Source organism: Mytilus californianus, unplaced genomic scaffold (genome assembly GCF_021869535.1).
Source record: "Mytilus californianus isolate M0D057914Y unplaced genomic scaffold, xbMytCali1.0.p SCAF_6, whole genome shotgun sequence".
In the NCBI taxonomy this organism is placed as follows: Eukaryota; Metazoa; Mollusca; class Bivalvia; order Mytilida; family Mytilidae; genus Mytilus; species Mytilus californianus.
This window is the reverse complement of record NW_026262712.1, coordinates 95,272,551-95,299,165: the sequence shown is the minus strand read 5'-3', so window position 1 is coordinate 95,299,165 and position 26,615 is coordinate 95,272,551. Positions and strand designations below refer to the sequence as shown.

General features: G+C 30.9%; 1 protein-coding gene across 1 annotated transcript; it reads left to right on the top strand.

Annotated features, from left to right (window-relative positions):
* Positions 1-224: 224 nt before the first annotated feature.
* LOC127704363 (dynein axonemal intermediate chain 7 homolog) lies at positions 225-25,751 on the top strand. Its single transcript, XM_052208395.1, has 18 exons — positions 225-286; positions 3,405-3,498; positions 5,924-6,015; positions 6,738-6,842; positions 7,558-7,698; positions 8,122-8,202; positions 9,036-9,205; positions 9,776-9,945; positions 10,315-10,406; positions 14,788-14,905; positions 15,783-15,926; positions 16,875-17,016; positions 18,704-18,810; positions 20,325-20,491; positions 21,030-21,125; positions 21,780-22,070; positions 23,680-23,781; positions 25,109-25,751. The coding sequence occupies exons 1-18, from the start codon at positions 284-286 to the stop codon at positions 25,250-25,252; spliced, it is 2,259 nt and encodes a 752-aa protein (XP_052064355.1). The 5' UTR covers positions 225-283; the 3' UTR covers positions 25,253-25,751.
* The last annotated feature ends 864 nt before the right edge of the window (positions 25,752-26,615 follow it).

The window sequence follows — 26,615 nt, the reverse complement described above, 5'->3', positions numbered from 1 at the left end:
CACAATATAAACTATCTTCGGATTCGGGCACCTGTTCATTTAAATTTCCCGCCATAAAAACTAAATGTTGCAAAATAAATTTACTAAAAGTAGCGTCTACGTACTAATTTGCTCTGTTAATAAACCAAATAAATAATAATATCGAAATTATCGAAACAAAATATAATATGTATTATAAATTTAATGCAACAAAACTATAGTAAGTCGTAAAATAATACAAAGTTTTGCGATAGACGCCATCTTGGTTGCTAATACACATAAAAAAAAGTTTCAGATTTAAAAAATGGTAAAGAAACAGATCTTGCAAATTTTATATATTTTTTACAATGTTAAAGGCTAACACCTGAAAATATACACAACTTATGTAAATGATCAAAATGTCTGGAGCCAAACAAACTTTGTTAAAAGATATATAAAAAAAAAATGTAATTCATAAATAATATTACATTCACATCATAGACTAAGTCTAAAGTGACATAGAAGAATCTGTTGTGTAATGCACTGCTGTCAAGTCTTATGAGACTCGCACACTTTCATGATTATTTGGCAGCATTTTCCTTTGAACTATTGTTTTTTTCTCTTGGATCTTTACAATTTTTGCAGAATCTCACACATTTCGCCATTTGCTTCATGAAAACTTGACAGCCCTGTAATGCCTTATTTTACTTTAGGGTCCCACAAAGTTACCTATATACAAGCCAATACTATATAAACAATCAATACAACAGTATAAATTTTAAATACACTAAGAGTTGTCTCATTGGCACTCATACCACATCTTCTTATATCTATATATATTGTGGGACCCTCCCATTTTTTAATAATAATGTTGGGACCCCTAAGGTAAAAGAAGGCCCTGGTTATGATGTCTGTTAGTTTAAAATTTACCATTTAACCCTGGTAGCCATAAACAATTGAATTTGTGACCGTTGTTACATGATGAGCTCCATGCGGTTTTTGTTTTTGAACTAGTGGATTTTTCACGTTTGTTTCACTTGCTCATGTTTATTTTTGTTTGTACGTATGCGCCTACTCTTGTTTTTTTTCCATCAATTTGACACTGTGAACAGGGTGAATGATAATTGAAAATGTAAGATAGATGTGAAAAATGGGTTGCAGGACTTTGAAAATAACCCTTTACCACCCGCTATTCTGCAATTAGATATACAAATTTGCAGGCCCCTTTTTTGTTGTAATCAGATACTATGTTTGCTTGAAACCGTATTGTTTCTTTACTCTATTTTATGAAAAAGATCTTGGAAAGAGTTCAATATGGCACGCCCAGAGAATTTGTTTTTTTGTTTGTATACAATTGTCGGGTGTCATATCAAAATCTTGCAGATATAAAACCCTACATTTGTGTCTGTCCCAAGTCAGGAGCTTGTAATTGAGTGGTTGTCATTTTTTGCTGTTTCAAACTTTCGCATATTTGTTTTGCTTAGTGTTGTGTTAATTGTTACACCACTGTCTCAGGTTAGGGAGGGTTGGCGCCTTCAAAAATGTTTAACCCTGCCAGATTCTTTATGTGTCTGTCCCAAGTCAGGAGTCTGTATTTCAGTGGTTGTCGTTGGTTCATGTCTGTCATATTTGTTTTTCATAAATTGTTTTGTTATAAATTAAGGCATTAGTTTTCTCAATTGTATTTGTTTCATTTTTTTCATGTCGGGCCTTTCATAACTGACTATACAGTATGGATTTTTCTCATTGTTGAAGGCTGTATGGTTGCCTATGATTGCTTACATCCGCTTCATTTGAACTTAGGTTGATAGTTGTCTCATTGGCAATCATACCATATCTCTTTCTATTTATATAGTATTATTGACTAGCAAATAAAATTGAAAACCATGCTACTGAAATAAATTCATACAAGTGTCAGTTTTTGTTTGAAGTATGTTATTTATTACAAAATATTTTTGATATACACATATTGAGTTTTAAATGAACCAAACTAAAAATAACACTTTCTGTTAGTTTACTAATTGCCAATAAAAAAGCAATACATACATGACCTGAGTATAATTTTCTTCTAACAAAGATTCAAAGCAACAGATCTTTTGAAATTGACCAATCCTTGTGAGATATTGCTGGCTCAGCTGACTTTTTTTACATGAATAAAAAACATTTCCAGTAAATTTCAGAACTTTTTTATTTTTACGATTTTAACATTCATAAATTCCTCATTTTAACAAAACAATTGAAATTCGCTCTATGGATTATGGAAGGCCAATTTTGACTATAATGAACCCCTCTTTCAAAGATTATCAAAATATCACAATTTGATCAAAATCTGTAAGCTTTGCATTTGACAATTATGAGCTTTATGTTTTAAGTTAAAATGAATGCAAGTTGAATTGTTTTAGTAACATGCAGTCAAATGTTAGAGGAATACCTCAAAAAGGGGGTTTAAAAAAAAAATATTCTAGAAAGAGACCTAATATGACCTTAATCATAATTTTGCTAGGTCAAATCTTTATTTTCATGTTTAAAGAATAAGACTACATATTTCATATCCGACCTCAACTCTTTATTGCCAGGGGAAAAAAGAAAAGGTAAGTCCCTTTTGTCATGACACCATCCCCTTTAGGTTTGCAAGGAAAAGAGGATGGTGAATCTTTCCTTTCAAAATTGATATCTTTAAGTTAATTAGTTTACACTTGTTTCAAATGTTTGATATTAAGATTTTCATTTTTTTATTGTGTCTTGGTTAGAAATTGTTTTTCTTCAGATTTCTTTAGTTTGTTGATTTGATTATTTAGACATTTAATTTCAATATAAACGTCAATTTTGTTTTGCTATTGATCCAGATAAGTTTTTCTATAAGAAAAGAAACTTGACCATTCACGTGAAAATATATGGAAGGTTGTAGCATTTCAATTGTAATATTAATACAATTTTTAACAGATATATTTTTTAAATAAAAAGAGGCATTGTGATAATTGATTACATAAAATTGTTTGTGGGAAAAGCTACAATTATATTTAAGAATAGATATCTTTGACACATTCCCCATTTCCATTCTCAATTTTATATATGTTTAAGAATTTTTTATTTTGTGATATACAATATACATGTAGCTTAGGAAAAATATTGTTGACCAAATATATGTACATTTTATGTTTAGCTATTTTATGAATTTCTTAGTCTATATTTAGTCATGATAAGATTTTTTGAAATATTTCCAACTCAGATAATGATAGTTCCATGAAGAAAGAAATTCAAAGAATAAAAAAAGTTTTTGGGGTTGCAGATAATTGTAAGCTATTATCATGATTATAGCATAGTATAAGGCAAGTAGGGAAACAGGGTACCAATTGTATGCTGGTCACTCGTACAGGTATTCAAACAAGATTGTTTAACTTAACTTAAAATTCTATCCAAATAATAAAGTATCTTATTCCTTGTAGCCACCAAAATCAGCCCAAGGGAAACCAAAGCTCAGTAAAGCTGAGAAAGAAAAGTTAAAAGCTGAGGAAGAAGCAAGGAGAGCTGAAGAAGAGGGTAGGTCAATGTGTTTGTACATGTAGGTTCACCACAAATTTCCTTTAATTTACTATGTGTTGGTATTCATTGCAGAGTGGTAGCCTCAATTGCAAGACGTATGGGATTTTTATACCCTCACTTTAGGAGTGGGGTTATATTGCAAAAACCTTTTCTGTTTGTCCAACAATCATTTTAATCACACTTTCTCAGAAACTAAAAAAAAAGGTTAACTTCATATTTGGTTACCAGCTTGACAGTGATGTGTTGTAATGTGTAAACACTGTTCAGATCGGTCATATACCTATGTCATTTGTCAGTACTTTACAGTTTTCAATATGTTGGATTAAATTTTAAAATTCGTCCTCACACATTTCTCCAATACAACTAAAAAGAATGACTTCATATTTTGTCAGCAGTCAACAGTGATGAGTTTTATGGTGTGTGTGCTTTTCCGATCTTTTAGACACTTACTTCCTGATTTGCAATACTTTGAATTATGAGAGGGGGTTTGCTTAGCACTACATTGCATGCATTCTTGTTTTAAATTCTGCTTATAAATTCCAAGCACAAGCTGGTTGACTTGAAGTTGTTGAAAAAGCTGGGGTTAAATGTCTTCCTATCAACTTTCACCTATTATGAATATGAGTTAAAATCTGATTCTTAGCGTGTTATAAAACTTTTAGGCTGGAAACATGTATATTTGTATTACAGTAACATCTGAATATGGTTGAAAATTTATCACTTGACATTAATCATTCAAACTTTTTTATACCCCTCCCAATAATTAGGATTATTCAACAAGATAGTGATAATTGATACAAACACCCCTTCCCCTCCCTTAAAAAAAAACAACAACAAAAGGCATAAAATTTATGTCAACAAATTTGCCCTCCCAATGCATATTAATTGTACATTCATATTGGAAAAAACTATGAATGAAACCATGAAGAGACCAGTAATTAGACAATATTCAGCATGTTCTAAAAAAGGTCTATATTGAACTGACCTTACCTATAATTAGACCATTTACAGCATGCTGAAGAAAAAAGGACAATGAACGATTCACATTCTCCAGTGTTTCATCTATTTTATTTATTTGTTAATTAATCAGGACAACCAGATTCTGGACGTAAAAAATCTCTCAAAGGTAACTTACTCATGTTGAAGGCCTTAGTTTTAGTTATCTTAATTCTAATTCTCAAACGTAAAATATCTCATGTGAAAATCCTTAGTGTTAGTTATCTAAATTCTTGGTCTTAAAGGTACAAGAATTATTGGTTAATTGTCTGTGGATGGGTATTTAATTTCTTATAACATATAGATATTAGATTCTTTTAAGTTCCTGTGTTTAATTCAACAGTTTTGGGCAAGGCAGTTTTTCTTTAATGATGTATTTTTATCTGTAGATTATAAGTCTATGATTCTTTATCAAGAGAATTTAAAGGCTTTGGTAATAAAACCATAAAAATCATATTCAGTAAAAACTTATGGGGACAATCTATTTAGTCAGTTAAGATTGTGTTTTCAATACAGATGGTCAGAAAACATGTAAAACATCGAGAGGAAAGTATAACTGTGATTCTCAAAACACTAGTCTTATCACTGTTGAATAAATCAGAAATACCATCAACTAATGACTATCTATCCAACCTTAGATTTAACAAGAGAATTGTAAATCCTCTAGGTACATTTCTATCACCGATAATATGCAAATGTCTTAAAATGATAATACAATTCTATTTGATGTGTGTCAGTAAACTAGACCCAATGTAGAATTGACCTAACTGATGAGAACTGATAGATAATTATATTAACTTTAATTGATGTGTGTCGGTAAACTAGACCCAATGTAGAACTGACCTAACTGATGAGAACTGATAGGTAATTATATTAACATTTATGTTATGTAGTCTGTTTGCAAAGAGAAACAATGAATTCTCTATGATTTCAAATAGATAAGTTATTTCTTACTAATCCAAGTCACCTGTTGCTCTTAGTTATGCACATGGTGATAGATATCAAAATTGAAAATGTTTACTTTATTGTCGTTAGACCATAGTTCTTGTAGATTGCCTTGCTGTATATGAAAATTTGTACAGTACTGTTCCATGTTTTCCAATTTTAAATGAATTATTTCCCTTTAAAATAAGTTTCCACTTATAGTTTAGATCTTTGTGATGTTGTAAATAAAATGATTCACTGTTGGTTGTAAATGAATAGTTTGAGGTAAAATGTGTGTTGATTAACACTTATTTTATACACATGTATAACAATTCAATATTAGCATTTTATTGTGCCCTCATATAGATAAGGCTTTCCCAAAGTCACCAAAGTCATTGAAACCCCAAAATAATAATGAAATATTTTAGTAATATTGAGTACTGCAGTTACACTTTGCACTTAAAGATTCTTTTTTGTAAAAGTTTTTATCATTTTATTAAAGAGGAAAACAGAAAGAAAGCATTAGAAGAAGAAAAAGAGAGAAAAATTAGACAAAAGGAACAGGAAGCAGAAAGAAAACAACAGGAAAATGAGGTAAATACATATTTAATACATGTATTCTTAAAAAAATAAACATTGTATGGGTCTGCACCAATGTAGACATTACCATAGTCAATAGAAAAACAACAATCAACAAAACTCCTCACAGAAACTAAAGATTGAGCATCAACAAAACTCCTCACAGAAACTAAAGATTGAGCATCAATAAAACTCCTCACAGAAACTAAAGATTGAGCATCAATAAAACTAACAGAAACTAAAGATTGAGCATCAACAAAACTCCTCACAGAAACTAAAGATTGAGCATCAACACACTATAAAACAAGAGCTGAGCTCAGTATCTCCAGAATATTCAGTTCCTGCTGTGCTGGCTCATTGGTCAGGTTGCTTATGAAAAGAAAAATCAGATCAAAAGTCGAATTTAGTCATGTCATAACAGATCTTATTAACAATCAAATAAAATCTTGTGTAGACATTTCAGTAGGGAACATCTAAAATGGTTTAATTACTGCAATAAATCAAATAAAAGATAAGAATGAACGAAACAAATATAAGTATAACAGCTTGTTGATGTTGAAACGGTTTGGAATTCAGACAGATCTGTGAGTGTTTATATATTTATCTTGAAAAATACAATTTTTCGTAATAGATTGTTACTTGAAGCAAAAAAGCTTCTATGGTTCAAATCAACTTAAGGAACAAATACATGTTTTGTTTGATAACACTATAACATTTAATGATTTTTGTCCTTTCAGGAAAAGAAAACAAGAAAGATAGAGATGACACAACTAGATCAGTTACAAGAGGCTAACAGGGAAGCTTTACATAACTTACATGATGAAAGGAGAAAGAAAGCCAAGGTAACCAAGTCATTGCCATTTTCATGCCAAACCAAAAATGTGGTCTTTTAAGTGCAATTTATTGTTAAATTTGATGTATGCCTTTTTGTGCTTCTTCGTTACATTTGTTTGTTTTTATAGTGATTAAGATGATAACACAATGTTGACTGCTGTACCCCTATTTTTGACATTTTTACCTATTGTGTCTGTTTGTTTTGTTCATGCATCGTTGTCAATATAATGGAATTTGATGCGACTGTCATACAAGTGAGAGGTTTAGCTAGCTATAAAACCAGGTTCAATCCACCATTTTCTACATAAGAAAATGCCTGTACCAAGTCAGGAATATGACAGTTGTTATCCATTCGTTTGATGTGTTTGTTTTTTTGATTTTGCCATTTGATTGGGGACTTTCCTTTTTGAATTTTCCTCGGTGTTCAGTATTTTTGTGATTTCACTTTTTATGTGATTGCAACACATGCCAAAAAAAAACCTTGCAAGAAAGCTTCCACCTTTACAGTGGATCTTCTAGTTTAATAATTTCATCTTTTTGTTGAGTTGTGTTCCTGACCAATGTGCAAAAAATAAAATTCAGGTACACATGGTCTCATTGTAAATTTCAGTGGTAAGATATATAAGGTTTAATCTGTCTTGAAATCCTACTGTTCCAGGAATGACTGAAAAATAAATCAATCTTTGGTCAGAGATATTTAACTGTCATCATTTTAAATTTCAGTGGGCCAGATATATGAGATGTGATGGGTCCCCAGATCCCACTGTTCCAGGAGAAATTAACACCTATATCAATCTGAGGCTGGAGGATAATGAGGTTGATTCTATAGAACAAGTCCTGAAGAAATGTGAATTAGATAGCTCTGTATGTATTTACAGTATTTACTAAAAGTTACAAAACTTGTTTGACTTATAAATAAATCACCAGATATTCTTACAATATTTTATACTTATGTATGCAAGAATTGGATACACTATGATGGTGGTTTGATATGCTGACCAAAGTGTCAAAGAACTTCATATTGAAAGCTGCATTCTGTCAAAACTTTTACAAGCCAAAAACTTGCATACATTTAACAACTATTTTGAAGAACTATTAGCTTATGAGAGTATATCATCATTATTAGTTTGAATTCTCATTCACAGTGGCCACAGTTGTTGTAACTAAGTGTCAAATTTGTTGCTTACAATACTTTTAAGTTAGACCTCAGATGAATGTTTATTTTTTCACAAAGTTTTTTGTATTTGATGCTTTATTAAAACCAAAACAATATAATTTCTTTTGAAGCTGATAAATGAACTAGAATTTCTGTTAGAAGACACACCAAAGGAAGAACTTACAGATAGAGATAGGGAGAATTATAAACAGGTATTAATTGTAGTTGTATAAGAATATTTGAATAAAAGGAGATATGGCATCTATGTGAATGAGACAGCAATTAATTAATTTTGTATGTAAAATATACACGAGTGAACCAACACCTAACAGTACAAGCTGGTAGAGTAATCAGAATGGGTACCAAAGTAAAGTATGCTGCGGTTGTCTTAAAACCTTGGGAAAATGAAACTATAAAAAGACAACAACATCCTGGATTGCTGCAAGGAAATGCTTTATTCTGGTCTACATGTTTCGCCACTTATGGTGGCATCTTCAGGACAATTTAATGATGGAAAAAAATGCTGAAGTACATAAAACAAGGTTCATATGGGGTATGTAAAATGTTAGGCTTCCAACTCGAAAAAATGGGAAGATTATAAACTGACAAATGCAAATTTGAGTTATTGAGTTCTAGATAGTTGATGCATATTTTCACTGGAGATAAAAGTTTAAGTGTTCAGATTTTTTCAAGAAATTACTGAAGTTGAACTAGTTACTTGTCAAATACTTTTATCACAAATGTTTCTAATCAATGTTATATTAAAGATTTAAATATAAGTATAAATTGAGAATGTTTTTTTTGTTTCATTTTGAAAGATTTTTTACAAACAATCAATTTTTTATTGTTAGAAAAATTATGAAAAATATATATTATTGAATTATGAAATGTCAATCTTGAGATTATCAATGATCTATGCAGAGCCTTTGGTCGACTGCCATTAGATTAAGAAGCATGAAATTCTATATGAAATTAAAATGTTATTTAGAAATAATGTTCAGACTCTGTATTTTTTACATTATCTTTTTACTTACAATCTATTTAGACTATGGGAGAATTACAGACCCTTATGAAACTGAAAGTAGATGGGGCAACACTCCGACTTTTACAGGAGGCCACTGATAGAGCAGATCCAGAAACATTTAATTTACAGTATGCCATCAAAACTGATGATGTTACTCTTAGTGTGTGGGGTAATCTCAGCAAAAATCCTAGGTATATTTATGTAACCTTTTTTATTTATTCAATGAATAAATAAATTCATCATTCAAAAAAAATAACTATATAGCTTCTACATATAACAAGTTACATATACATAAAGACCTAAAGAATACTGAAGCAATAGACTGTTTTCATACTACGGACTTTTGACACGGAAGTTTATAATTTTTCAACAGGTTACATACTCTGTGTTAGGACATTCTGGTATATGGCCAAGTAAGAGCAACTAAAAAAGTACAAGCTTTAATACAATGTGCAAAATTTTGGGGGAAATTTTACAGTTTTCAGATGATTTTGTTGTGTATATTAAACATAAAACCTTTAATATTTTCCCCAAATTTCCCCAAGTTTTTACATCACTGAAACTTCACAAACACACAGAGATTTGTTTCCTTAGTTTGATTTTAATTTTTTTAATTACAAAATGGTCTAAATTGGTTATTTTTTTTAATACACAGTGGCCTAATTTGGTCAGTATTATTTTTATTTTTTTAACACACAATGGCCTAACAGTTTTAAAAGCCTGGACTATCAACACTGTAGATCTGTTTTTATCTTTTGCAGGATAAAGTCATTTGAATTTACCAAACAAGGACTGACCTTTGAGATACCAAGACAACAGACATTATCTGACTGTGCTGTCAGAGTGTTGGATCCTAAGTATGACCACTATTCTCCTACATGTAAAAGTTTCTATCCCAGACAAAAGGTTAAAGAAGTCCCAGTAGTAGCAGGTTAGTCTGTATATTATTAGTTTAGATATACCAGTAGATATTATCAGACTGTGCTGTTAGAGTATTGGATCCTAAGTATGATCACTATTCTACAGTGTCTACAAAAAGCTTTTGTCTCATATATTTCTAAAGGTGCAAAAGATATTCTTGGACATTGTACATCCTTCAATGACACAAACAAAATGGCATTAGTTTTAATGCGGACGAACTTATTTCATGGATGAAAAGGTTTGTTGAATTGAATATAAATGATAATGATATGTTGACAGTTTGTAATTTAAATTCTGATACATTTTTTACTTGATTTATTCAAATTTATTAAAAAAGTTTATTCCCTTATTTGTAAAATTTAAATTGGACTTATTCCAGAACCTCCTCCAGAGGAACAACAGGAGGAGAAGAAGGAAGAAGAGGAAGAAAAGAAGGAAGAAGAACCAGAACAAGTAGAAAAAGAAGAAACTGTAAGTAATTATCATCTCCCCTTAGTGAATTATCAATTTTAGTACTTTTTATTTTTCTTTATTCATGATTTCTCTTGCAGTTAAAAAATCAGAAAATTTAGACATTAGTAGAAGATATTTTCAGGATATGCATAAGATATTAGTAACTGGAAGTTGGGCAAACAACTGTCATGAATCAATAAATACTTATGATACTAACACAATTATTACATATTTATACTGGAAGGGCGGTTCAGTAATTAAATTTATGGAAAATGATTCTGCATTAATCCTGCAATGCCTATCAATTTAACTGTCATGGTGACATCATTGATTTTCTGCATCCAAGAATCATCAAACATCAATGAATATGACCTAATGAATAGCAATTCTAGATCTATATATATTTTATACATGTTATATATCATATTGATTACGTGCAAAAATCAGGTCTGAATTGTTAGTTTTATTAATATTAATTTCATTTTCTGAATATATATGAACACAGTTTTAAAAGTATAATTTAAAAAAAGAAATTTAAATCTTACTAGAATTGAAAAATGGAAAAAGTTCAAGCTGCAGATACATTTCTTAAATGTAGGCTATGCAAAGCTGACTTGTTATATGCATATGTTTCAACACATATTTTGTAAGCTGATATAACATTTAATGAATTTGAACCAAACACTCTGTGGATTATCTTAATTGTATGTTACTTGTTTTATTTTACCAATATGTATCACTTTGTTTATGCAACACAACACATGTTTTGATTTGAGCAGTAAGAAGCATGTCACTTTTAGTATGATTTGACTGTAATGTTTATATGATTTATTTTCCATTGACAGTTTGTAAGTATACACTGATTCTATAGCACAGTCAATTATTTATATAGCACTGTATTGGACTTAATTATTCTGTTTAAAATGTCTTTACTCTTGTAATAAACATCACTATCTACTTCTTTATATCGTTTGAACATATGTCTCAATTGACATTTAGTCCTAAAGTCTATGAATTTTCCTTCACACTTTTCTCTTACACCTCTGTCCTCAGTTTTAAAAATGCTAGAATTTAGGAAAATTTCTGAATTGATCAAATCCTATTCTTCTATACTCAACATCCTTCCCTTGAATAACACCTCAACCAGTTAGAAATATGTGCAAAACAGCAATGTCTGCCATAATGTAATACATTGAAAATAAACATTCTTACACAGAAAGAAAAAGATAAGCATCAAGTGGAAGAATAAGATTTTTAAATAAGATTTTTTATAGATGAAATTTTTTTCAAGGGAACTCTTCCCATTTTAAACATCTTTTATCGTAAATGTGGAAATAATAAAGATATTTTTTGTACTGATAATGAAAATAATACAACCAAAGGAAAATAATGTCTGACTTAATTGATTGCTGTGTAGGACAGTTACCCCCCAACAGGCCGACAAAAGGAGTATATAATATTTTTCAGCTATTCTCCATCTTTTCTGGCTTAGTCCATTATCCTACGTTAAGAACTCATGCTATTTACAGCACAACAAATACTGTCTAAGCAGCTTTGCTTTAAATATTTTTGGTATATTCCCTGATATTCCACTGGGTCAAGGAACCAAAGAGTTATTTCCCTTTTATCTTTTTTGAATTTGCAAAGCTTTGCATTGTTAATGTGGTGCTTACAACTGTTTGTCCCATGTATCACAAAAAGTGAGTTTTTGATAAATATTTGCATTCATTTTGTGCATGTTGAAACAGAAACAATCATTTTGTTCAAAATATCTATACAGCTTCACATTTGAATTGACCTATGTGGGGATGTAACCAGAAAAAACTATGTATACATGTTTAGAATGAAAAGTTGCTTATAAAGGGATAAAAAAAATGTGTTCTTGTTACAGGAAGGGTAGTTAATAGAAAAATTGGTTAATGTAAATAAAGTTACAGTACAGTTTTTAATCTGATTTTTTTTGTAACTTTTTTTTAATGAAAAACATTTTTCAAAAACCTTTGGACACATATCAATTTTTTTCCATAGATTAATTTTAATTTTGATGACATTTCAAACAAAATTTGCAATTCAGAACATTTTAGATGATATGTTTTCTGGAAATAGAACATAATGATAATCTAGGAAATATTAAATAGATAATTACATTTCATTTTTGGTTTAATTAATTTTAGAATAGAAAAGATTATTGTCGAGCCTTCGACTTTTGTTGAAAAAGCAAGACATAGCGATCCTACATTCTGTCGTCGTCAGCGCGTCCACAAATATTCACTCTGTGGTTAAAGTTTTTGAAATTTTAATAACTTTCTTAAACTAACCTGGATTTCTACCAAACTTGGACAGAAGCTTGTTTATGATCATAAGATAGTATCCAGTAGTAAATTATAAAAAAAAAATTCTGGTTTTTCTGTATAAATGGACTTAGTTTTTCTGCCAGGAAACATAACATTCACTATGTGGTTAAAGTTTTGGAAATTTTAATAACTTTCTTAAACTATCCTGGATTTCTACCAAACTTGGTTTTCTGAATTTTACTTATTAATGGACTTAGTTTTTCTGCCAGGAAACATTACATTCACTCTGTGGTTAAAGTTTTTGAAATTTTAATAACTTTCTTAAACTATCCTGGATTTCTACCAAACTTGGACAGAAGCTTTTTATGATCATAAGATAGTATCCAGATGTAAATGTAGTAAAAAGAATTTTTTTTTTCCCGTATTTTACTTATAAATGGACTTAGTTTTTCTGCCAGGAAACATTGCATTCACTCTGTGGTTAAAGTTTTTAAAGTTTTAATAACTTAAACTATCCTGGATTTGTACCAAACTTGGACAAAAGCTTGTTTATGATCAAAAGCTTGTATCTAGAAGGAAATTTTGTTAAAATTTTGTACCTGTTTTTTCGTATTTTACTTATAAATGGACTCAGTTTTTCTTCCAGTTAACATTACATACAGCCTGCAGTTAAAGTTTTTAAAACATTTATTAGATTCATAAACTATCCTGGATTTTTACCAAACTTGGACAGAAGCTTCTTACAATCAAAAGATAGTATCGAGAGGAATATTTTTATTCATTTTTTTCCTCATTTTTGTTGAGCCTGCGATTAACAGCAAAAGTAGGCGAGACACCGGGTTCCGCGGAATCCTTACAAATTTTTTTTAATAGAGATCATATCTTTTTATTACATCTCCTTCTTCTCCTTAATATCGCACTTTCCTGTTTGTTAACTTGCACTTCTGCTGAAACAGAACTCTTACATCTGTACCTACAAATATATGATAAACAGAACTCTTATATCTGTACATTTAAACACGCTAAACTGTACTCTCATATCTGTACCTACAAATATGCTAAACTGTTCTCTCATATCTATACCTACAAATATGCTAAACAGAGCTATTATATCTATACATACAAACATGCTAAACAATAATTAGTACCTATTACTGTATAACAATATCTGATTTTATCATAGTGTTAAAGGTAACTTTGAAGAGGGTGTAAATTCTGCAAACTAACTCACAAACATAATAAAGTTTAAAGTTTGTGAGTTAAAGGTTCAGTTCACACATCATTAGACTGTAAGAACTACGTTTATTACCTATAATTCCAATAGAATTCACAAGAAATTATGTCCAGATCAAAAATTTCATCAACACTTACAGATCTATAATTTGTGTATTTAGGACTTCATACCCATGACGTCATGAAACATTTTACATGTTTAAGTATTTTTGGTAGTCATGATGCTTATCAATGAAATAAGACTAACATGCAACTTTGGAATTATATTTCAATAAATAATGTCATATCCTGAATCTTGAACTTCCTGTTTTTAAAATGAGTTATTTCCCTTGCAAAACAAATTATATTTATAAAGCTAAGGATTGCATGGATAAGAGCTGCCTATCATTAACCCTTGTTGCGAGCAGAGAATTTTTATAACTCACAGGAAACTTAATAACTTATATTCAAGTTTAGTTTTAGAACAAGTTCAGGATTCTATAAATTAGTTATTAGATAGAGCTATTTGTTAATCACATAAAATATATTGAATAACTTTATGGTAACCAAAAAAAAAGGGTAAAAAGTCAGTTAATTATTGAGATATACACGTAAACAATAAAAAAATACATAAAAATCAGTTCTGAGATGACGAAGGTTAACAAGGATCCATATACCAGAGTATGTACCAAAAAAACATTTTAAGATGGTTAACTGTTTTTTGTTTTTCTGTCAATATTTTGCAAACAAAAATATCATGTTTTGGAAATGCAATGGATGACCTCTATAATGAAAACAAAGATCTGTACAAAATATTTTTCATACAGGAATTAAAATAAGACTTTTAGATTTTAAAAACTAAGGCTTTAATATTAGATATTCATTTTATTCAGGATTTAAATGCCTATCTGAAGGGCCTTGATGATGAAAATAAAGAGGAAGAGGAAGCTCCAAAGGAGGAAGAGAAAGTTGAAGAGGTGATAGAGGAATATGAAAATCCTAAAACTCCAGGTACAACAACATAAAGGATGTCTACCTGTCATTTTTTGACAATTTTTGCATCTTCTTTATACAGATATTTGTATCCTTAATCACTGGGAAGCTTTGGATATTTTTATTCAACTAAAACAAATTTTAATGGGCTATTGGTATATCCTCAACATTAGCATCATCTAAATCTGCATAATGGTGAACATAGGGATTGTTATCTAGCAGGGGTGGCAATGGATGTGACAGCATAAATTATTTGTATTAAGCTTCATATTTTAGCTGTTTCTTGCATACAGAAGCCTTATTATCTGAAGTTTCTGTCTGACTTAATGTCCATTGCCCTTGACATTATTTCATGGTTCATTAAGTTTTCATAATTAGGTCAGTTTCGCCAATACTATGAGTAATTGGTCAACCATACTTGGTATATAGAATGATTGTAAGATGTAAATCTTATTATATTAAGGTGCATTTGACCTTAACCTCATTTTCATGGTTCAATGGTCAACCTTATAAGTTTTAATGATTAGGTCAGTTTCTCAGAATGATCGTAAGGTATACCTGTCAGTCTGACAGAGTTGATCTGACTATTACCTCATCCTTGTAAAGTATAAATTCTGTTTGACAGGATTAATATGACCTTGACCTCATTTTCATAGCTTATTGGTCAGCATTTAGTTTTCATGATAATGTTAGTTTCTAAAATATGACATGGTTCATCTTACTGTGATCTCATTTTCATGGATCTTTAACGAAGTTTATGTGTTACGTGTGGTAAGACCGTTGATATGATCTCAAAGACTTTCAACATATATTTCAGTCATATATTCGCTAAAGAAGTCAATACATTTCAGCATATGCCTCTTGTTTTAATCAAATATTGATTGTTTTGTTACAGAGCCAGTAGAATGGGAAGATTTTGAAGAAGATGATGATGTGATTGATCTACGAGCATACAACATCGTAGGAGGGGTATTCCATTTTGACTTGATGCAACTTCCACCTCAGCCAAAAGTTTGTAATAAATGGACTATCACTAGATGTAAGTAAATTATGTAGATCTAATTATACCCTCGCTTTAAAAAAGTGGGGGTATACTATTTTACCTCTGTCTGTCCATCCATCCGTCAGTCCGTCTATCCGTCACATGAATATTTTTCGACGCATCTTTCTCAAGAACTACATCTTAGGATTTCTGAAATTTGGTTTCAGGGTTTATATAAGTCAGCTATACCGTGTGATGCATTTTCAGATTCATCACTCACCAATTCCTGTTTACCGAACACTTACATCATTTTACACATGACATCCAAATAGTTGAAAATTTTCGTCACATTTATCTCAGGAACTACATTACAAGGATTTCTGAAATTTGGTTTCAGGGTTTATATGAGTCAGCTATACCGTGTGATGCATTTTCAGATTCATCACTCAACAACTTCCTGTTTACCGAACACATACATTTGAGCGGGGGTATCATCAGTGAGCAGTAGCTCACAGTTTCACTTATTATATAATATGTTATAATATGTTCTTTGTTATATGCCTTTTGATTTATAATAGATATATGATCATTTAATTGTTTAGATAACTTTATTGAAACTTTCCTTTAAATGATAACCATTTCAAATTATATATTACCACAAAAACTCTTAATTGTAGTGCTTTGCTAGATGTTTGTACTTTGTTTGTATTTTAGAAATCAGAGATATAAGATGCAGACCAATTACCTTAGAATCAGCTGATTCCCCATATTTTAGACAAATTTCAAGTAATGTATAAATGTTGCATCTGATAAAATGGACCAACCTTGTAAGGACTACCACCCCCCCCCCCCCCCCCCTCCATAGATAGAATATAGATATTGTGCACTTTACTCAGGATTTCTTAGGAGGGCCTGAATTCATGTAATACACATAGTTTTTACAGTGATTGACCAATATCCTGAAACCACAAGAGAATCAGTTATGATAGTATTATTTTTTTTCAGTGGTGGATCCACCAGAAATAGAGTACATAGACTATGTAGCTGATTCAGTAGCTACATCTCCTAAGGAGAACCAGAGTTCTGGTAACACCCCTACACAGGCAGAAAAGAGAGATGAAAAACCAGCAATTGGTGTAATGATGAAGTAAGTCTTAGGAAGAAAAGTTATTATCAGTCATTTCACCTTTTCATTTCATTTGACTCTAACCTAATACCAATGTAAATGGAAATCAACATCAGAATATTTTCTTTGATAACAAGAATATCAAAACTTGCTCTGCTCACATGAAAAGTATTTCCACAGAATATGTACAGAATGATGTACAACAAATTAAGACAACAAATCTTAAGGTGGGAATACTTTCATCATTTATTTTTCAGAGGTAGCTAGATATATGACTATCCATTACCAAGAAATAATAATTTGAAGATTATATAAAATTTGATTTCAAAATAACATGCACTTTTTTTTTTTTTACATTTCTGCATAATTTATTTTTACAACTAACTAGAATTGTTGATTAATCATTTACATGCATTAAAATATAACTAGCATTAATCATAATGGGAATTATTTATCCTGTCATATATTACATTTTAATCAGATAATTCAATTAATTAATGTTCTTCAATTTTTTGTTTGCCAGGGTGGGGGTTTGGGTTTGAAAGGTGAAACTTTCAGCTTTTGAATCAGTACGTTCTGTTGCTCTGCTGTGCAAACAGTATTTATGAGTAAGAGCAAACACTTGGTTGGCTCAAAGTGAGAATAATGTTTCCAGATAGGATGATATATCTCTCTGTAACCTGTTACCTTGAGTGCTACCAATATTATCTGACTCCGGTAGCAATACACAGTTAGTTTAGTTTCACATTTTGGCCCTGGTGAATATTTCCAACATTAAAGTTAATGTGCAATAAATTGATTTTTAGATAGCTGAAGCCTTCCAATTGCGTTTTTATGAACATCAAGATTGTTTTTTGCATGTTTTTTAGGCCATCTTCTGTTTTTTTGAGAGTCTGTATTTTCACATCTATACTGGCCATAGGTCCAGAAATTATTGAAGTGTTTTCCAACAAATATTTTACACTCCAACTTTTCAATTCCATTTTATAGGAAAATGAGGTGAAATGCATATGATTTTTATTTGAGCACTTGAAAGATGAAAGTCAATGGTTTCAGAAAAGGTATCATTCAAATGGAATGAAATTCTACTTTGGACCAAATTTTGGTGACTTTTGCATTATTTTGTAGCAAATAAATGCAGATTGTTGCCATTGTATACTCCTTTAAGAGATTATATTTTATCATTTTAATTATTGGAAATCAAATCTATTGAAGATGCTGTTTTCATAAAACTGCACATACATGACATAAACAATGAGCCTTATTTGTTAGAAAGCAAGGGAAAGACGGTGGTTAAAAATTATGATTTTTGTTCCCTCACTGTGTATTGCTAACTCAGCCTGTCAGCTTTATACTAGTAAGCAGGGAATATTCATATTGTATTTTGCCTGAATATGTATGTAATATTTGCAGCTGTTGAATAAGCAATCAATCACTTAAACTTATTCCTGTTTAAAAAAAGTAAGTCCTATATTATTATTGAATAAGAATTTATTCATAATGTCCTTTGATAATTTCATGAATTTCCAAGAAGTATTTGGTTGTTCATATCTTATAAAATCCATAATTCCAAGCTTGGCACTATTCAATTAATGAAAAATGATGGTATGTTGCCAAACTTAGAATTTCATATTTCATTGAATGAGTGAAACAATTGTATCTGAAAGCATAAATAGAACAAATATTATATCAAAGGTACTATTTCTAGATTACCAGAGGATGTTCTGTTTTGTGAGGAGCCTCTGGTGGCCAGATGGGATCATAAACGTAAACATTGGAGACAGGATGGGTTTACTGATCCAAAATATAATGAAGGTAAATTACTTACAGGGAACCATATTGAACTCGTAGGTGTTAGTATATAAACTTGAAATAGATATTTGAGAAAGAATTGATTTATTCATCAGAAACATAGTGAGAATAAATAACTTCTGAAAGGAACACAGAATATTGGACTTTAAAAATAAAAATAGCAAATCTGTAATTATTTCTGTTTAATGTGATTATATAAACATTACCTGCTACTTAAAGGGAATGAGTAACTGTAACAAAAATACCCAAATTTATTTAAATGAAAATGACAAAAATAAATAACTGAATGATGTATCATTATTTCCAAGATTTTCTTAAACCTTTATCTTTAAAACTTTCGAAATAAAATCAAATCATGGTCAGTTATGCAGGCGAGACATTTCAGCGTTATATTTCACAGTCAGTTTGAGGACATAGTGTGAACACCTTACTGCTGTATAACAGGCAAAGTGATCTTTACAGTAAGTTAGATGACATAGTGTGAACACCTTACTGCTGTATAATAGGCAAAGTGATCTTTACAGTAAGTTAGATGACATAGTGTGAACACCTTACTGCTGTATAATAGGCAAAGTGATCTTTACAGTAAGTTAGATGACATAATGTGAACACCTAACTGCTGTATAATAGGCAAAGTGATCATAACAGTAAGTTAGATGACATAGTGTGAACACCTAACTGCTGTGTAATAGGCAAAGTGATCTTTACAGTAAGTTAGATGACATAGTGTGAACACCTTACTGCTGTATAATAGGCAAAGTGATCTTTACAGTAAGTTAGATGACATAGTGTGAACACCTTACTGCTGTATAATAGGCAAAGTGATCTTTACAGTAAGTTAGATGACATAGTGTGAACACCTTACTGCTGTTTAATAGGTAAAGTGATCTTTACAGTAAGTTAGATGACATAGTGTGAACACCTTACTGCTGTGTAATAGGTAAAGTGATCTTGACAGTTAGTTTGAGGACATAGTGTGAACACCTTACTGCTGTATAAAAGGCAAAGTGATCTTTACAGTAAGTTAGATGACATAGTGTGAACACCTTACTGCTGTATAAAAGGCAAAGTGATCTTTACAGTAAGTTAGATGACATAGTGTGAACACCTTACTGCTGTGTAATAGGCAAAGTGATCTTTACAGTAAGTTAGATGACATAGTGTGAACACCTTACTGCTGTATAATAGGCAAAGTGATCTTTACAGTTAGTTTGAGGACATAGTGTGAACACCTTACTGCTGTATAATAGGCATGCTGTGTAATAGGCAAAGTGATCTTTACAGTAAGTTAGATGACATAGTGTGAACACCTTACTGCTGTATAATAGGCAAAGTGATCTTTACAGTTAGTTAGATGACATAGTGTGAACACCTTACTGCTGTGTAAAAGGCAAAGTGATCTTTACAGATGACCAATCATTAAGTTAATAAAAGGCAATGGATTTCTTTTGATTTTTTATTTGATTGGAGAGACATTAAATCTGCATTATACTTATTCTGCTCTTATTTCTTTACAGAGAATAGAACATTCAGTTTTAAGACAGCTTATTACGGTAATATGGCTTTACTACAAGACACACATCAGAATATGCCATTCCAGTGCTGGGACATCCGACCACATAAAACTAATGCTGCTGTATTCTCTATCACTGCTGCTATTGCTGAGATTGAAATAGAAATTAAGGTATTGGTTGTTTTTACAACATTTTGACAAACACCTCAAAATCAGTGATTCCCAATTTCATTTGAGCCAAGAAAGAATAATTTAAAATTAAAAAATCAAAGATGGAAGTTGATAAAAGATAATTGTGTATTGTATTTAAATCACAAAAAAGTTTATGGTTGATAACATTTTAAAAAAGTATGCAAATAGAAGAAAATTCTAGTGGAGGTAGGTTTAGGTAATTATTGATTTAATAATGTTTATCCACTGACTACTAAATTCTCTTGAACAACAAATTCCAAGTCTGCTTAGACAAACTTTAAGTTATGAAAATTAAAACATCTTTGTAGTTTACATTTTTAAATTACCACCAGTCTTATGGCGAAAAAGAAATAATCTTGTGTTAGAAGTGCTCTTATTCTTTAATTTTATTATGTTAAATAAGGAAAACAAATAAACTGCAATTTTTTTAAGATATATGGTACTTATAAAGCATATGGATATGTCGAACACAAGTAGATGTTGTTTGACATTTTTTTCATGATATTTTATATTCCAGGATGCTATGTGTTGTTTATCTAAATATAAACCTGATGAAAGACCTGAATTGGACCATATCATGAATAAATGGGTCACACCAAAAGAACTTATAAAGGTAAGTTATTTGTATTACTCAATATATAAATCTGTGATTTTGATGCAAGATAAGAATTAAGATACCCAAATCATTTAGAACAGTCATACATATTCTTGGTTGAATAGAAAAATTTAAAAACTAAACAAGACAGCTTGGTTTGAAATAAGATTGTCCCATTCATCAATGATGATCTTTGAGTGACCTTGAAGATAACCAACACCAATCATTGTTCTGTAGCTTAATGATATACCATATATATCCTATGATGTTGTCTGATATATATCAAATACATATTCATACATTAACTTTTTGGGTTTACCAATGTAATTTGAATTAAATATGTGACAATGATGCAGTGACCCAACAACACAAATAACCAGGAGACATCTAGAGGTCAACATACAGTCTTCAACAATAGACAGCTGTCTATACAATTATGCTCTAAATCACCCTGAGTCTAAAACCTGGGGAATAATATTTACAGTTACTATCAACACGTAATTCTGATAATGATTAAAAAAACTTAAGGTAATGAGAACCACTGATGAGTTCATGCAGATTCCTGGGTTGATTATTTTATACTAATTCATTTATTGTTTTTCTGACTTGTTTATTTAACTAGTGATATTAACAGGCAATTTATTTAATTATTTTTCTCACTTGTTTATTTAGCTGATGAGATTAGCAGGTGTAAATGTGTTCCCTGCTGAAGATTCATCTAAATATGTCAGTATTCGTAACAAACACCCAATCATAGTAGATAAACTGTACCAGCAGATAGCTCTCACTGCCTCTGCTATGGCTTACTCTTCCTCTCGGTGGAATAATGAGGAGGATGAAGAAGAAGAAGAGGAAGGAGAGAAGAAAGAAGGAGAAAAAGAAGAGACAGTAGTAGGAGGAGGAAAATCAGAAAAAGTATTGTTCCAAGCCTTTGAACCACTTGGAGACGAACCAGTTACTGAGGTTAGTGTGCATTGAAACAAAAAAAGAAACGAAAAAAATAGTTTTACATACCAGTGATTAAAAGCAGTTAGATATTAATTTTTGTCTTGCTTTGACGAATAGGAAAAAACGAGATTCCAGCATGCTGCTACAGTGGCCGTGGAGTCAACATTGTATTAGTTTGTGATTAGGTCATTATATGGGGAACCACTAGTGGTAGGTCCATGATATTTGATATGCAGTTGAATAAGCATTGGCACATCTCATTTCCATGGAGATTATTTGGCCCTGCCTCCTGAGTCATGGCCTATTGACTTTGACACTTTTGCTTAGTTTACATGTATAAGTTTGTGATCAGGTCAGTCTTATGGAAAATCACTAGCGGTATGTCAACGGTACCTGGTGTGCAGTTGTATTAGCATTGGCACATCTCATTTCTATGAAGATTAGTTTGTCCCGCCCACTCAGTCAAGGTCTATTGATTTTGAGAGATTTGCTTAGTTGACAACTTTACATGTATTAGTTTTGTGATAAGCTGTTTAAGGGGAATCATTAGTGGTTGGTCAATGATATTGGTATGCAAATGTTTTAGCATTGGCACATCTCATTTCCATGGAGATTATTTGGCTCCTCCCCTCTCAGTCATGGTCTATTGACTTTGAATATTTTGCATAGTTTAAATGTTAAAGTTTGTGATAAGATCAGTTAAAGATAAAACACTAATATTAAGTCAATGATAGTTGGTATGCAGTTGTATACACATTTGCAAATTTTATTTTTATGGAGATTATATAGCTCCCCCCTATCATCATGGTTCATTGACTGACTTTAAAACTTTTGCAGATTTTACAAGTTATAGCACCTGAGTTCACCCCTAGTTTTTTGTGGTGTTCATATTGCTCAGTGGTTGTGTTTTGTAAACTGTTATTTGTATTTTAGTCGTTTTTGTTTTTTACGAGTTTAAATGTCCCTTTGGTATCTTTCGCTTCTCTTTTAAAGTTTGTGTTTAGGTTAGTTTAAAGGGAACCACTTATGATAAGTCAATGGTAAATGGTATGCAGCTTTATAAGCATTGGCATTTCTCATTCCCATGGAAGTTATTTGGCCCTGCACTTTCAGTTATGGTTGATTGACTTTGAATGCTTTGCATAGTTTACATATTTAAATATTGCCATTTTGATTTAATATTTGCATTTTAAAACTATCAAAATAACAAAAAGCGATCCATATCTCTGTGTCAACAGTTTTTAAAAGTATCTTCTATCTTTTGATTACACTCACATACATTACAGAAATCCCTGTTTTGATTTGAACATTTATAGGTATCAAGTATCAAGCTACAGAACTGTTATATTGACTGGGTAAAATAGGTTAATTTTGTGCTGTGTACTGAATTTGAAACCCATGCTGGTGTTTTACATAATTTTTTAAATCAGAATCAGCACACAAGATTGTACACTAAAAAAAAATCTGAATCAGCACACAAGATTGTTCACTAAAAAAAAATCTGAATCAGCACACAAGATTGTTCACTAAAAAAAAATCAGAATCAGCACACAAGATTGTACAATATCATTTTAACTGCCGTTTTAGAATGAAATCATTACCTTTATGTTTCTTGATTTTATAGGATGAATGGAATATATTTATGATGACAAAAACCCGAACAATGGTATTGGAGCTAAAGGAAGATAGTGATGCATATAATGAGGATATTAAAGTGGATTCTAAGGTAATTAGTGTAAACTGCTACAAAGTCATGTAGCACATTTTCCTGTCTGTTACTGTGTCTGGTTACTTTTATATGGTTACACATTTCAGTGTCCGTATTGATATAGGGTTACATATTTCAGTGTCCGTATTGATATAGGGTTACACATTTCAGTGTCCGTATTGATATAGGGTTACATATTTCAGTGTCCGTATTGATATAGGGTTACACATTTCAGTGTCCGTATTGATATAGGGTTACACATTTCAGTGTCTGTATTGATATAGGGTTACACATTTCAGTGTCCGTATTGATATAGGGTAACATATTTCAGTGTCCGTATTGATATAGGGTTACACATTTCAGTGTCCGTATTGATATAGGGTTACACATTTCAGTGTCCATATTGATATAGGGTTACACATTTCAGTGTCCATGTCCATATTGATATAGGGTTACACATTTCAGTGTCCATATTGATATAGGGTTACACATTTCAGTGTCCGTATTGATATAGGGTTGCACATTTCAGTGTCCGTATTGATATAGGGTTACACATTTCAGTGTCCGTATTGATATAGGGTTACACATTTCAGTGTCCGTAATAATATAGGGTTACACATTTTACTGTTTGTTACTATTGATAAATGGTTACAAATGGATTTAAGATTTCACTGAAATAAAATTCAAATCAAAAGGTATTGTTTATCATTCAGGACTGAAAACCAACAAATTCAAGTACCCGGGGAACTTATTTTGTTTTGTTTTAACTTATTGGCATCCACAATTAATATTACTTGCACCAAAGACATTTATTCATAAATCCTAAAGTCCTTAATCTGGCCTGTATCACACTTGTAATAACATATAACAAGCATAAGAGGAAAATATGATTTTTCAAGCCATCTTTTAGAACAAGTTTTAATTGATGCAATTTGCAAATCAAAATGAAATCAGAAAAAAAGTTGCATTTGTTGTATAAAACACATGTAATTTATAGATTGAATGATTATTTAGTGTTAAATGCAACTTTCAGCACTATTGGCTATTAGTAGGAATCCCTGGAGAGAACCACAGACCTTTGGCAGGAACATCCTAGTTAATTAAGATTAGAGTGTCCCTTCAACCTTGAATATAAAGCATCACTATTGATTTTCTCAAGAACTGACTTTGAATTTTGAGATTATGAGTTAAAATTAAAAAAAATTCTTTCAATCTTTTAATTCTGTGTAGCTATAATTGATATCTCAATTTCTCAGATACAATTAAGATTTATATATCTAATTTGTTATATTATATTGCATACTAGATGACCAGATTCTTATTCTTGTTTCTATTATTTTTTCAGTTCCGATCAAATTTGTACCATCTGTCAAGAGAAGAATTTTGTTCCAATGAAGGACAGTCAAGGATTGATGAGACAAGTTTTGAATTTGTTGATTGTGTTTACCAGTTACTATCAGCCACTAAAGTTGTCACATATTCATTGTAATTCTTTATTAATTTGTTTTATAAGATAATGACATCAAAGTATGTTACATATTGTTGTAAAACTTTAAATTTAGGAAAGAAACATGAAGTTCTACATGTATTTGTTTCATGATTAATAACTAATTGTGAAAATCTTTAAAAGTAAATAATAACTTAGTTGCAGCTGTGAGATGCGATGCTGAATCAATCTTAAATCTGCATTATATCTGTACATTCATACCTTTATCAACGGTTTATAAAATCCAATGGGAAATTCATCAGTACTGGGATTTATGTTACATGTTTACTCTTGATTTGATTCTTCTATTCTCTTTAAAAGTTTTCAGAACAAAAGTATTTACATAATTAAAAAAAAATTGTGTGAACTTTCTTAAATGTTTTAAGAATTTAAAAGAACAATGTTTATTAGAGGACAATGTTGCTGTGATATTTTGCATTTAATATGTAAGACACAATTATTTATTATGAATTATTATTTGTAAATAAAAATTTTACATTTGTGTCTTGCTGCTTTTTTGACTTCATACATCTTGTTATATAGCTTTCATAGAATTATTATTCCATAGATTTTACTAGTACATTAACCTAAGACATATGAAATATAAAAATTTGAAAACAAAAGGCTTCTTAAAATTTACACATTGGAAATTTAACTTTCAAGCATTTAGAAGTATGTTTATTGTACAAGATGCAGCGGTCCATCACTATATACCTCCTGCTTCAAAAAGCAAGAGGTATACAAAGCTTTACATTGTATGCACCTTCCACTATTGTGGCATAATGATAGACCATTTTTTACCACAGCTTGAATGATCAATGCTTAAAATATATAGATGATTACAGGAGCCTCTTAATAATCTGAATTTCATTGGTTGATGTCTGTGATAGTTGTTTTTTGGGATTATTGTTTTAACATGAAGAAGGCGTTTTCTCATTTAAATTGTTTTAGACATTGTTATGTTTTACTATGCAGTATGTCTTTTGCTCATTGTTGAAGACCATGCAGTGATCTATGGTTTCTTACATTCCAATCATTTGGTCTGTGATGGATAGTTGTCTCATTGCCAATCATACCACTTCTTATTTTTATATGAATAAGACGGAAGAGAATGGTTCATTCACTTTGGGATGTCAGTATTAGTATTGTGTTAGATCATAATTCAACTAAATTCTGTTAATGTATTGACCAATTAATAAGTTCACTATTTCAGATATACCTGTGCAACTCAAAAAGTTTTAAGGCCTGGCTGGACCTAGATTTATTCAAGTTAAATGCATATTCTATTAAATTTTTTGGAATGTTGAGAATCACTCTTTAGCTCACCTGGCCCAAATGGCCAAGTGAGCTTTTCTCATCCCTTGGC